The 14861-nt window shown below is 41.3% G+C and overlaps 1 protein-coding gene across 1 annotated transcript; it reads right to left on the bottom strand.

Moving 5' to 3' along the window:
* Positions 1-2583: 2583 nt before the first annotated feature.
* SLC16A9 (solute carrier family 16 member 9) lies at positions 2584-14648 on the bottom strand. Its single transcript, XM_062496649.1, has 5 exons — positions 14453-14648; positions 6483-6626; positions 5575-5670; positions 3078-3986; positions 2584-2762 (listed from the first exon to the last, which is right to left on the bottom strand). Exons 1-5 carry the CDS (start codon positions 14646-14648, stop codon positions 2584-2586), a joined length of 1524 nt encoding a protein of 507 aa, XP_062352633.1.
* Positions 14649-14861: the final 213 nt, after the last annotated feature.

Below are 14861 nucleotides of genomic sequence, written 5' to 3'. Positions count from 1 at the left end.
AAAATGCAAGCTGCAGCACCTCTGGTAATATCTTCTTGGAAAGGAATACTGCAAAACTAGAAAAGTAAAACTCAAAACATTGAAATTTTGGTCTTGTTTACCAATTAAAGACAAAATTAATAAAATCACAGTGCTCAGCTGGCTGGGGCAAGGAGTGTCCTAGCACATACTCCTTGCAGTGGAAAATAAAATTCTTCAGCAGTCAGGGCTCTTTCCTCACTGCTGGGTAGGGTTACATCAGGAAAATGTTACAGATCACTAGTCATATTTCCACACATATCAGGCTGCCTAATAATAGACTCCATTTCCATTGCAAGAGTGTGCTACATACCACCTAATCATTTGCATTAATTCCAGATGCATTTTTTCAGACCGACCACTAATTTAACATCAGTTTCATATTTCAAGAACTCAAAATGTATTGTTGGCAGGAAGTGAGTTTTAAAAGATTAATCTGAATGCATATATACCCTGATCATGCCCAGGATATCCCCACAGTTTCTTTAGGATATGTAAAACATGGTATTACTTTTATATGTATCTGGTGAAGTATGACTACAGCTGCCATAAGACCACATAAAATAGGTGGAAATCCATATCAGATACCCAAGACTACATTTTAGGACTGGAGTTGCATTTATGACTAGCCAGAATATTCAGTATTCTTTCCACATGCACTGAATAAGAAATGCATGAAGAAAACCCACAAAGTAGTTATACTTAGTTGTTAAATGGAAGGGGGGAAAATGAAGAGACAAACTAACTGTATCTTTCTCATGTTTTAATACAAATGAACTAAGTGAATCACAGAAAGGGGAACAAAGTGAAAGAGTGAATCCCAGAAAGTCAGCAAAAACTTTTTGAAGCCAAGCTGGATTTTCCTGCCTTGGACCAGATGAGGGAACATTACTTGCACGTAGGTCTGCCCCACTTAGTTGTTGCATCCCTCTTGCTTAATGAGGCGTGCAAACACAGTAACTCTGTGCACAGCACTTCAATAACACAGGTTGCTTGTTACATGCCTGGCTTTTATCTTGAGAATTATCAATGACCCATAATCATATTAGACACTTGAAGCCCATAGCACTGCTGAGAGCTACTAGTGCATTTGCAGGCAGCCACGCAGAATGTGTGGACTCCACCTCACCCAAGCCTCGCAACACACTCCACGAAATGTCAAACCTACAGCAAGAAGCCAAAGCACACAGGATGTGCCACCCATGGATTTCTGTCACTGCTATGCAGGAGCAACCAACAGAGCCTTGGCATGTGAGCAGCTCTGTAAACCATTGCACAGGGCACACAGGGCAGTGCAGAGCCAGCTGAATCACCCTGCCTTTGCTGGAGCACCTGCCTGGCTCAGGAAAAGCTTCACCACCACACAGTGCTCCCCCAGCCATGCCAGCAAAACCCAACACGCACACAGGGATAGCCCACAGCTAGAGAAGCAAGAGGTTTCAAGGGCTCTCGTCTCTGACTTGTTTGGTGTTCAAGTGTTACAACTCTTTCCCCATCAACTTTCTCTGACCCTCTTCTGCTAGCCCTCCCCTATGCTTTTTCCTGCTCTCTGTCACTGACTTTTCTTCTTGCTGTATCCATTCCAAAAAAGGACAGCAGAGATGACATTGCTGTCACAATTTCCCCTTTTTAATCAGGTCTACCCTGTTAATAGCCCTATGAAGCTGTCTGCAGCAGCTTCAATCTACTGAACTGTGGTTGTGTAAAAAGAGAGGCCCCCAGGACCACCAGACTATGGGCACCTTGCTTAGAACCACTCACCTGTGGGCTTCAGTGAGCATCTCTCCAACCTCGATATAAAGATTATCAACTTGCATAACCAAGTCAGCACTTCCTTCCACGGTTTCAACAATCACATTTATTCCTTGGTTTTAAAAGGTTTTGGTTCCACAGTTTTATAAACAGGCTTCACAAAATGTGCAATATTTATCAACAAGGTTATTAGCCGCAGTGGTAATCAGAATCTTTACTTTTATCATAATGTTCACTTCAGTTCTGCAACACAAGGCTGATTTTGTTTCTCCTCTTCTCCCTCCCACAATTGGCACTTAAATTGTAAATTGGAGAAACTTCAAAAACACAAAAAAGTTAATCTAAGCATGATGTTAAAAGCACCTTGCCACAGCATTACATTTTAATAAGGCATATTCATGTTCTGTAAAGCCTAATTGTGCAACTTGGAGACCTATAGAAGGTGGCAGAAATGCCAGCCTTCTCTTATAAAGAACAGGCCTTCATTTTTGCTTCAAAGTGTTCACCCCTCCATACCAAACCCCCTTTAAAAAAAGTACAGCTGATAACACAGCAGAACATCCCCTTTACAGGGTGAAAGGAAATTATAGTAGACAAAGGCTGAAAACACAGTGCATAGTACACAAAATAAGACTGTTTTAAAAAATAACATTAAAAAAAAAGAAATAAAAGAAGAGAAAGGAACTGAACAACAAGCAACAATGGAATTTTTCTAGTGGAAAGAAGATTTGTGGGCTTCATAAATATGTGGAAAATTACTAAAACACTTTGCTACATAATATAAAAAGGTATAAGGTGTTTTCCAGTTGTCACCTAAGTGTTAGATGCAACTTTGTAGGAGTAAGTATTTGGAGGCAGCTTGGAGCTCTGATTGGTGCAGGCATTCCAGCAGGGCAGCGCTGCCAACAGCAGGAGAAATCCACCCAGCAGGACACAAAAGCCACTGAAATAGAAAGCGGTGTTGTACTCCTGTGTCCAGTCATAAAACCAGCCTGGGGGGGGGGGGGAATAAGAGAGAAGTGCATCAGTGAAATGTAACACAGCATGGTTAACGTAGAGAAACAACATATAAGAAACACAAACAACAAAATAAAAACAATAGAAAAAAATCTAAAATACTGTTTGACCTCTTAGACATGAAATGTGTTTTTCCTCGAAGCCAAATTACAAACACTATCAGCCAAACAGCCTTTATTTTTTTGTTGCAGATTTTGATTTCACCTTGCCATTATTACTAGACGTGCAATAGCATTCTGTCTGTTTGTGACAAGCTCATTTTCAGTTTATATTGTCCACCTTGCCCTTACCTACAATTGGTGGTCCGAGGCTATTCCCAAGTCCAGCGAAGAACATCAGTATCCCATAGGCATGAGTCAGTTTCTCAATCCCCACAGTCTTTGTTGTAACATATGGAAAAATTGACCAGTTCCCAGTCAGAAAACCCAAGATCCCAGAAAGCATCGCTAGTGTAAGGTAACTTTTGGCAAATGGAATTGCAAACAAGGCCACTCCTGTCATTAATAAGGTAGTTACATAGAGATATAAAGTGTTAACCCACTTAAAATCTGCCAGTATTCCTAAAATAAGTTTGCCAACAGTCGTCATAATGCCAATTATGGAAATAAGGGGCATATAATAGTCATCTTCACTAATATTTGCACTTCTTGCTACATCTTCCATGAGCAAAGAAGGAGGAAATCCACCAATATCAAAGAGCAAGATGGCAACAAAGAGAGCTGAAAATACTTTGTTCTTGAAAAGAACCATGGTGTCCTTCCAGTAGGTCAAATAGAGCTGCCACTTCCTTTTGGCGAGTTGCTTGCACAAGTTTGTCTGTTCTACAACTTTCTTTCTGTAAGTGTCTTTCTCATTTGCATTTATTGAGCTCAATACATTCTTATTCAAAATGATATCCTGTTTGCAATCAGGCACATTGTTCACACATTTTTCATCAATATAGCCCTTTTCAAGGATGCTAATGTTTTCTTCAACGGTCTTTTCCTTTTCATGGTAAACAAAATATTGATCTGGGATTTTGTCTACACACATTTTCTCTGGTCGAGGAGAACTGGATGATTCCAAAGGTCTCATTAGGCTGCCACATGCTAATATATTTAGAGATAGGGCACCAACTATTAGCAGACATCCATCCAGTCCATACAGCTCAATAAGCTCTCTTTGCACTGCTGCATATATAAAGAGTCCGACACTTGAGCCTATAAAAGAAAAATAAGTTTGGTTTAAACTGAAGAACCAAGACCATTCTTAAACTCTAACAAAATTCCACAATTCAGCGGCTGTGAATACACTGCCAGAGGAATGGTAATTCATTTGTGCTCCTCTCTCCCAAGTTTAATGGACTGGTAAGTCATCATCCCTCCTGAAGTTACAGTTTCTTTACTGAGTAGCCACAAAATAAAAAAAAAAAAAATAAATCTCTCGAAGTATCTGAACAATTTTTGACAAATAACACTAGCAGACACTTTAGAGACAAGTAGGATCAATACTATAACTGATAAAAAACATCAAAGAACTGTTAAGCCACCCTTCTGCCCTGCACTCATACACATGCATCCCTTCAGGTACCATTTTGAATTAGCACAGTTAGAATTTCCCACTGCAACATTTTGCCCCTTTTTCTCTTTTCTGCCACCTTCCTCCTCCCAGGCAGAAACAAACCAGGAGTTCACCAAGACCCCTCCTAAAAGCAGCCCTTCACTGCCTGGTGTTTAAGGAGAAGGGTTTGCTTGGTGGGAGTTTACTCCAAAGGCATTTCTGAAGCCCTACAAGATTAAACATGCATTTGAGAAATTTGACCATTCAGAAGAAAACACCAAAGAGTGAGAAATTACTATGAGCACAAGCATTTAATGCAATCCAAATAATTTAAAGAAAAGGCTCTTGGTTGAAGTAAGCAGATATCCACTTCAGCTAGCGGATGTCCTTTCACAAACACAGAACATTGTTTTGCAAATCAATTTAATGACAAACTTCAAACTTATTTGCTGAAGACTGTCTCTATGTTATATTCAAACCATTTATACACTTTGGTTCTAAACACAGGAAAAGTCAATTAGAAAAACCAAGCTTGTTTTGCCTTTGCGGTACTAAAATTAACCAGGGCACAGGGTTTTAAGGCAACCTGCCTGGAATCCAAAACAAAGCCACTGAAAATTATCCCAATAAACATTTCTGCAGAAGCTCCTATTTACTCATCTTATGTGGACGTGGTATTAGTATCTCACACCACTGACTATACTGATCCTGTGTGTCCTCACTGACAATGCTTGAGAAAAGAGGTCAGACCAGACTCTCCATAGCACACAGAAAGCAAGGCATGGGACAACAGCCATCTGCAACTGTTCCTACTTGGGCCATTAAAAAGTGTAAAGGTACAGCTAATGTGAGGTAGTGGTGATGCAACATTTATATCCTGCATCACCAGTCTCTTTCTCACCTCTGATCCTTGGTAAGACCTAAGAGTAAAAAGAGGACTTTATTGAAGGTTTGCCCTCATTATCCACAGCATGCAGCCCAAGGAGTCTGCTTTCACTTCAGGGAATATCCTTTCCTCATCTATACTGATGACCCATAGCATAAGCCTGCAAGTGTAGTTACTATTTTATCTGGAGCCTCAGTTTTTCTTTTCATTGCTACTGATATTTTGATTTAAGGAAGTAGTAACTTTCTTAAGTTATTGAGAAGTAAAGAAGAACATAAACAAAACCCTGGTTTTTATTGCCAGGGTGATGGTGGATGTGTCAGAGTTGAAAAGCTGGAGAGAATGACAATTAAAAGTCCTACCTGTTGAAATCAGACCAAGTGCGAGGCCTCTTCGTTTGTCAAAATACTGGCACGTGATGGTAACGGTTGCAGTATACAAAAGGCCACATCCAAGACCTGGATATAAAGAGTTAGATATAAAACGTGCTACATCCTCCAGGAAACGAATGTCCCTTTGTTATCCCCCAGGTGATGTCCTGTGGTACCCTGGGTACTGAGGCACCCTTCAGCTCTGGCCCGGCGCAGGGCCATCAGGCTGCCTGTGCTGTCCCACCTCCCTTCCCCTGCCCGTCCCTGGCTGGGTCTGGGGAGCTCCCCAGCTGAGCTCCGTGCTCTGCAGAAGGGCTGCAGGGCTCTGAGCCCAGGGCTGGCCCCGGAGCTGCCTCCCTGTGGCACCGTGCCCGGCCAGCGAGGTGCCCGAATGCCTGACACAGTTAATTTGATCAGCAGCACACAGGGGCAGGTCACCGCCTGCCAGGAGAACAGGGTTTCCATGCCTCCAGCACAGCATCCTGTGTTCAGTTCAGTCATGTGGAGAACACCATTGCTCCCTAATGATCTCTAATTTATCTAATTAGAATGGGTATGTGACAAAATTCCAGAAGAGGTATTATTCCTTTAAGATTGGCATTTCATGCCAGCAGAAGACCTGCCCGATTCCAGCCCTTAGGTAAAACCTTAGCTTCTCCATCTCTAACAACAGAGGACAAACTGTTTTCAAACCCTCATGAACATTTACATTGTTTTTATCTTTTACTACGTCGTAATGTGTTGCCCCTGCAACATCCCTACCAGTCCAAAAGTAAAGTATTCCTTCACAAATCAAGTCCCAGACTACTACTGCTCCTGTGAATCAGTTTCCCGTTTCATAAATTAAGACTCAAAGTAATCAAGACTAAGCCTCAAAACGAAGAGAAGGTGTTTCTTACCAACAACTATCCCATATGAAACATACAGGAAGTATATGTTAGGTGCAAAACTGCTCATCATGAGGCCCCCAGCCACCATAAAGCCACTGAAGATAGCTACTGGTCTTGCTCCAAAAGATGATACACATATACTGCAGACAGGACCTAGAGGGAAAAAAACAGGACAGCTAACTGCAAACACCAGCACCAGGAAGAACTTCTAAAAATATATCATTCTGTGGAAATGTTTCTTATGATAACTATTTAAATGTGTAATTATATTAGATAACAATACTAGTACTCATTTTCACTGCTTCTCTAAAGCAGTCAATTAAAAAAGTATTCAAGGTCAGGCTTGTAAACTTTTTCTCAAGGAGAAACTGAACATCAAGGCCTTGAAAGGGTCCTCGGGCTTGTAGGGAAAGAGCAAGGGAAACATTCCTTACACATATAAACATACAAAATGTGCTGGACTGTAACACTGTCACCACACAACTAAGGTGCACAAAGGTTCTGAAGTGAATCTTCGTCTTGACACGAAACCAAGGTGGACCACCAGCCAGGCCTTCAGCAAGCAGGTATTTTTTGACAGAGCACAAAAACCGTGTTTTAAAAATGCAGTGTCTGTATTCATCTTGATACACGATTTATTAAACTGAAATGGAAGAACAGTAACCTGGGACCGGAGTCGCAATAAGAATGCCCCCTGGTGCTTACACAGAGGGAATATCTGCTGGTATACCAGACAAGGACAAACACCACTCTTCCCTGATTTTCAAGGGTGTTAAATAGCCACTAGTCAGGTGTGTTACCAAAGAACCCTTTACAACCTACCTCTGTTTTTCCTGTAAAACTACAGAAAATTAAAGTAACTTACTGGGAGCAGGCAGACCAACATTCAAGTTCATGAGGGGTTACTCCCCGATATTTCTTGGTCATTAATTCTCTTAGTTCTTCAGAACAAGAACAAAGTGAGGCAGAATCCATATCCTGCCTCTACTCAGCCAGTTCTCTCCTCACAGAAATTGTAGAACAAACACTTATTTTCAATTGTGTGACCTGGAATACACCTTTTAATCTTAAGTAGCGTGCAAGCTTGGTGCCCTGCATAAATAATCAACCACCAAGGGACTTGGCTCGCAAAGACAACTCATCTGAAACCCTGCAGTTCCAAACTTTTGTACATGAACTTAGATTTTAGCCCCATTTCTAAACTCAGCAACTCTGAATTAGACATTAGATACACAGAAGAATGCCATTATTTAATACTAACAAAGAAAACCACCTTACAACATCTGCATCTCATTTGAAGTGATACACATACACACTATGGTCGATTCAAACTGTAAAAAGCAGTAATTTTGGAGTCTGCCATTTGTGAAGGTTAGTGCTCCCTGACTCACTTAACTGAGATTCCCAGCAGATGGGAGGTGAGCCCAGAAAGGTGATAAGAGGTAAAGAGTTGGAGCCTGGGGATGGTGCTTGCCTAGGTTTGTAGACAGGAGTGAGCAGCTGGGAATGCAGACAAGGTTTTCCTGTGGTTGCCAGCCATGGGACAAGCAGTTCTGGCAGGCAGGAGCAGAGATTCGTCAGCAGGTGAAATGATCCTCAAAGACAAGGCAGGCCAGAACTTTTGCCCTACATTAGAGCTATCTGCCCAGAGAACATAAAAGGGAATGAGTCTGACCTAGGGCTTATGCAGGCAAAGAGTCAGAGATACAGAGGAACCAAGAAAATATTCCAGGAAAGAAAGGTTTAATTGGATTTTGGAAGCAAAGAAAAAGTAAGATCTAAGCACTTGCTGCTTCTCAAGAGTCAGCACACTGTGGGAATGAAAGCTGGCCAGTGTAATCTGGGCAGAGTAACATGCTGAGAACAAAAGCTGAGACCATTAGATTGCTGCTGATTCTTAGAATTAATTACTAGAACTGGCAAATTAAGATTGGTATGTTTCCTAAAACCATGGGATTTAAAAATGAACAAAGGGTTGGCTCAGTATTATATAAAGAATTCTTCTACACTAAAAGAACAGAAGGTAGTGTTAACATTATTCAATTAAGCAGATGAATTTGCACTCTTTCTATTCTTTATTTCTGACCTTCTACCTTGCTAAGACAAATAGCATTTCCCTTCTACCTGCTCTCTATATTTTGACACAGCTACTTTCAGAAGGTCTCTGTTCAGTCTGGGGTGGGTGGTGATGCTGGTACAGACATCACTGACCCCTACTAGAGCATCCGAGGTGAAACTGGACTTTCTGACCCCGAGCAAGAACAAGAGAGACACAGAGGTGGAAGATGTGGCTTCATAACCTGACATCTCCACTGGAGTATGATCAAAAGCATCCCTCACAAAGGCACAAGGAGATGCTCTTCCATTTTATCCTACTTACAAAATCTAATCCCAAAGGAGAACAAAGAGTACAAAGAGATTTTTTTGCTCTAACATGGAAAACAACCTGCACAAAACTGAAGAACCTGCTCCAGTAAGCTCAGTATTAATCTGCCATCTCACACAGCAAGACATCTGGCAACTCAGCAACGGCCCTGTTTATAAGAAGGAGCACCAGCATAAGCATTAAAATAGTTACTATAGGTCTCTGAGTTGAGCAGAAAAACAGCTGTCTTCCCCTTCACACTAGGCACGACTTTCACACTGCTAGAAAATGAGTCACAAAAGAAAATCCCCCTAACAGCCAGCATCTTTGTCTTTTCCTGCCTCCTTGCACTGTTTCCCATAGCATTGGGTTGTTGTTTTTTTTTTTCCACCAGGCACAGCACCTTCAGTTATTACCATGGTATTTCCACAAGAGTTGACTGTACACAAACTTTCTATTCTTTACAAATATTTGAAGCACAATGGGTTCAAGGCAGTAAATTCTAGTAAAAATCCAGCTTCCACAGAGTGGGACTGAGACCTGCCCCGTGGATTTTGCTTAAAGTGGGCATTCTGAAGAATGCAGGAGTCTGCATATATCCAGTAGGAAACAGATCTTCAGGCAGCAAAAAGGTTTTCATTAGCTGACTCTCACCATAATACGAACAATATAAAAAAATCCCAGTGGCAGTCCTCAATAGTAAGCATGAAAAATAGCTTTTCCACCAGCATTTTGTTCAGTTTGCCAGCAGCTCCAGGGGTTAGCACTGGAACTATTACAATATTTGATGACATTGATAAATATTTACCTATTTCACAAATAAAATCCCTAGGGCTTTTTGCTTTCCAAATGATATATATTTAAACTAGACCAAACTCAATTAAAAAAAAAAAAAAAAAGATAGCAGCACAGTTTATTGGAATGAAAGTTAACTCTAGGAAGAAAGATTCAGCACAGGAACAGACACTTCTCTTCAGCACATGACCTGTCATGGCTCTCAGTCAGCAACACAATTATCAGGGGAGCAGTCAACAAGATCCCCAGACAAAATGGGAAGCAGCAGCAGAAAGATTGGTTTTTGCAGTAGATCTTCATACAGAGAGACCAAAGAGGGAGAACACCAAGGAGGGATCATTTGTACATTGGTACTTTTATTAAGATTAATTTGAATTAGATACTTTACCTTCGGTGAGACCTGGATGTGTCAGTGAGTCCTTCCTGAGTCATGAAAACAAGCCACCTGCTGAACTCAGGAACTTAAACCTAGAGAAATGTGCTGACCTCCTGACAAGTACAAAGTTGTTTTGTTTTATGGTCATCAAGAACTAGCACTTTCTTCCTTAATATTTTTACATAAAGTGAAAAAAACCTGCAAAACAACACTCCCTCCCTCCTCTCACTAATCTCAAGGGTCCTCCCTCCTTCACTTCATACACAAAATCCTTTTGCTAAACAAACTGTATTGGACAACTGAGTTCTTTTTCTTATCACCTGCATTAATCTGACCCACCCTACCTGGGCATCTGTCCGAGCCTGTTGAAACTGCAGAGTAGAAAAAATGGTCATGGACTGCATGTAAAATCCACTGGACAGAATACAAGAAGATTTTTTGCATATTAAGCACATTTCTAAAACCAGGTTATAATAAATTCAATATTCTCCAAATGCCTGCACTTTGGATATGAATATAGATCAGAAAACAAAAAATTTGCACTAGGCAGCAACCCACTCCCAACTGATTGGAAAGACAGTTCCCTTCTAAAAACAATTGTTACATGAACTGGGCTTCTTTTCAGAGGAATCTTGGGGACGCCCTGTCTCTTACACACAAGCTATTTACAGCTTGCATACTTTACAGTGGGGGATATGTCTGTGTGAGGTTTTTGTCCAAAAATATGCAGATGCTGCAAAGGCAGTTATAGAGTAGTAAAATTGTTGCTTGAAAACACAAAATTGAGCTTTTTAAATATCTAGCACTGAATGCCTCAGATCAACAGAAAATATCCCATCAAATTTTCAAGGCATGCCTTTCAAGAGAGAATCCTCCCTTTGCTCCCTCTCCATTAATGAAGGGAAGTAGGAATGGAGACATTGCTGGTGTCTCCTCCTATGCCAAGGACTGTGAAGTCAATTCTTATTATAAACAGCTGCGGTGCCCATTACAGGTGCCAAAGTCTTTCTTTTGCTTTTAAGAACTGTAACATAAATCAAATTTAATTTCAGGCTCCAAGAAGAGCACTTGGTGCAGAAGAAACACACGATGTTCTAGAATACATATAAACATCCTTCTCTGACTTGTTTTAGTAAGGGAAACCTACTAAGGTTTTTCAATTTCTTCCTGTCAAACGAGCCCTGGAGCCATGTGCCACATCTGCCGTAGCCTGGCCAATGTTGTAACACCTAAAGCTGCAGAGGAGCTTTCACCTCTGCCTTCTACAATAACACTGATGCTTGCCTTTCACTCTTCTAGGCACATTTCCTCCACTGCTCTGTAAGGTGCCATCACAAGAAGTCATAACCCAAGCTATCCTGTGAGGAAGAGGATCAAGACCAGATCCCTGCCCCATCCCCTTTCCAGCTGACGAGGTGGACAGTCCAGCTCAGGCTGCATATTGGCCTTAGCAACACCATCTGTGCTGTGAGCAAAAGGACAGAAATCAAACACCAGGTGCCCAGGAAATGAATCCAAATAAACAAGGTGCTATACTGGGTTTCTATGTCTCCAGTCTAAGTTTAGCTCTCACATAAGTCAGAAGTAAACATTTTGGAAAGGATACCAATGCAGCAAACATGAAAGTGCTCACCAGCATCAGCTGCTTAAAAAAATGTTAAGAGACTACATGAACAGAGGGAAGGGGAGAGGACAAAGGACCTTTTTCTGTGCTAGATACCATACATATCTTCTTGGATTTGGTGAAATTACAGTGCTAATACAGCAGAGTCACTGGCCCTAATTTCTCTGTTACAGAAGCTGGTGAATGTGATTGCAGGTGCTATCAACGAGAAAAGTCTTCCTAAGAAAATGGACACTGATTTATTTCCTGTCTGTGGCTGCTAAGCTACCATAATTGTTATTCCTTTTCCAGCATCTACAGCTTCAGAAAGGTGATGCTAAGTTGAGGAAAGCCCACAGAAGAATCTTAATGGCTCTCCAGTAGAGCCTTAATTAAAAGTGTGGGAGTCTTGGCAAGAATGCTGTATCAAGTTACAGATTTTAAAGAAAATTTAGAAGCAATTTGATTACATTCTCTAGACATCCATCACACTAATCAAGGGTCGCTTCAAAATATATCACTTAAAGATATCGTTATTCATCAGCTGAAAACTGAAACTAAATGACTTGTATCTCAAGATTAGATACTTTCAAGGAGGAAATTCAGTAGATTTATCATAGGGTCAGATCCCAGCTTGACAAACAGGGGGATCTTTCATTTCAGGTAAAGCTGGGAATATAGAATTTGTTTTCAGTCAACTCTGGTAGCATCAATGTAATTAAAAGACTCTCCCTGTATTTTCTTTTGAAGGCATAAAAGGTAGGAATGATTATTAAGCTTCTGAATGCCAAACTGAAAGAACAAAATCATATGGACAGACAGCATTCCTCCTAACCTTTCAAACCTTCATTTAATCATTCCGTACCAAAATCAGTCACAAGAGCACCTTGGATTTGTATTGTTCATCACAGGAGTTTCCCTTTGCTGCTGTCATGGTTTAATCCAGCCACAACGAAGCCCACACAGTCACTATCTCACTCCCACAGCAGCAGGAACAGGGAGACTCAGAAGGGTAAAAGCTGGAAAACTCTTGTGTTGGCATAAAGGCAGTTTAATAGGGAAAGCAACACACAGTTTGCATGCAGGCAAAGCAAACCAAGGAATTCATTCACTGCTTCCCATGGCAGGCAAGTGTTCAGCCATCTCCAGGAGAGCAGGGCCCCATCACATGTGATGGTGACTTGGGAAGACAAATGCCATCTCTCAGCAGATCCCCCCCTTTCCTCTCCAAAGAGTTTATATACTGAGCATGATGTCACATGGCATGGAACATCCCTTTGGTCAGCTGGGGTCACCTGTCCTGGCTGTGTCTCCTCCTAATTCCCTATGCACCCCTAGTCTCCTCCCTAGCCTGGCAGCAGGAACAGCAGGAAAGACCTTGGCTCTGTTAGCCCTGCTCATCAATAAGAAAAACATCTCTACGTTATCAACCCTGTATTCAGCACATACCCAAAACACAGCCACTGAGAAGAAAATGAACTCTATCCCAGCAAAAACCAGCACAGTTACAAAGCACACTGCTGAGAATTGCTTACAGTAGCAAGAAAGAGGGCAAAATTTGGAAACTAGCATGGTGTTGACATAAGTGAAAGAGGACTGAAGCTCTTAAGAGAAGCCATAGACATCTGGTCTCCTACAAGAGGGTGTTCTCTTGAGAATTCCTTCTGCCTAGTTTTTCCTTCAGTAATTACCTTGTTCATCCTTATTTGCCTCCCACTTCACTCTTTCACTCAAGTTTATTTAGGTCTTGATGAACTAATAGCAGGAGTTAATGCCCATAACACAGGAAAATAAAAAATCATGATGGAAGAGCAATCTACAGTCCTTTACCCACTCACACCCTGAGACTGAATATAGTCTTCTTGTGGTTAGTGATCCACCTGCCTTTGTCCATTTCTCTTCTGGCTGGTGGTAAAAAAACCTTAACATAGGTGTGACACCAGTATTTGATCAGTTCCAGGGCCATACAAAGCAGTGCTCTTTATTCAGGTCTGTATTGCTATTGGAACACCAACCTTCTTTTGAGGATCATGAACTGTATTAAACCACATTATTGCTTTTGCCTGTGGCAGCTGCTCTGCTGACAAGCAATTTTTTTCCAGATCCAGCAAACAGATAATAGTTCCCATGGTGAATGTTTCAAAACCAGAAGTTAGTGATATGACCCAGTAAACACTCATGCCTGATATTAAAACTACAACCTAGAAAATTTCGAGGTGGGGTTTTATTTCCCTAAAACTCTGCTGTTACTCTCCAAGTGACAATGTCTTACTAAAGGAAAGATTCCAATAAAGTTGCTTTATTTAATGATACTGTTACCTATAACTTTCCAGCCTTCAAAGGGAGTTTCTTTTCTCAAATAGAGAATGCAAAGGATCCTTCACTCACCCTCACTTTTAAGTAGGTTTACTGCTAGAGCTGAAAAATAAGTAACTGGTTTATTGACTTTTTTCCATAAGGCTCTTGAATAACTTCAGACTAAAAATTTGCTCTGATTTTAGGACAATAATGTAAATGTTGGTCTTAAAGTCTCATTTTCAAGTAGAATTGTATCAACAAAATTACTGTTCAGCTTCCCAGTATATGGCTTTTCTAGCTTATTTAAATACAATAATTTTGAATTTTCTGAAGAGAATACTTTTATTGCCCTTTCATCATTATATTGCTCTGGCTTATGCATAGTGAAACTATAAATATATACTTCGTACCCATCTTGACCAAAACCAGAAATGCAGCACCCTCATCTGCAGCTATTTTTGATACAATTCCAAGAACAGACACAGACAAAAGCATCAATTGCAAATATTTCAATTTAAGACAGACACTGCTTCTGCACTTACTGGCAAGCAATCCAATTCCATTTGCTAGTGATCCGACCCAGGCAGTCTTGCCTTTCCCTTCTCCAAAAGCATCCAGCCACTCTAAATACAAGACTCCCACCGCCAGCGGTGATCCATAACACAGGAACTGGGTGAAGAAGGAAACTACAACAATCACCCAGCCCCAGCCACCGTCTGGTGGCTTCCGAAACACCATCTTGTCAGCTGGGTGCAGAGGCAGAGGCAGCACCTGTGCAAACAAAACCCAAACAGAACAGAGCGTTAGAAAGGTGACTGACCTAGGGCTGCAAGCACAAGGGAGCTGTGCAGAGAGGTGCACGTTCAGGCAGAGCCTGGGTTCAGGCAGAGCCTGGGTTCAGGCAGAGCCTGGGTTCAGGCAGAGCCTGGGTTCAGCCATCCTTCATGAACA

Source organism: Cinclus cinclus, chromosome 7 (genome assembly GCF_963662255.1).
Source record: "Cinclus cinclus chromosome 7, bCinCin1.1, whole genome shotgun sequence".
Taxonomy (NCBI): domain Eukaryota; kingdom Metazoa; phylum Chordata; class Aves; order Passeriformes; family Cinclidae; genus Cinclus; species Cinclus cinclus.
The sequence above is the reverse complement of the archived record's forward strand: the minus strand, read 5'-3'. Positions and strand labels throughout refer to the sequence as shown.

Coding starts and splice junctions, on each gene's coding strand:
- SLC16A9 (XM_062496649.1), bottom strand. CDS start 14,648: ATGGTGTTTCGGAAGCCACCAGACGGTGGCTGGGGCTGGGTGATTGTT. Junction 5,671..6,482: donor TTCATATGGGATAGTTGTTG/GTAAGAAACACC, acceptor CTTTATATCCAG/GTCTTGGATGTGGCCTTTTG. Junction 2,763..3,077: donor CCTCGGACCACCAATTGTAG/GTAAGGGCAAGG, acceptor CCCCCCCCCCAG/GCTGGTTTTATGACTGGACA.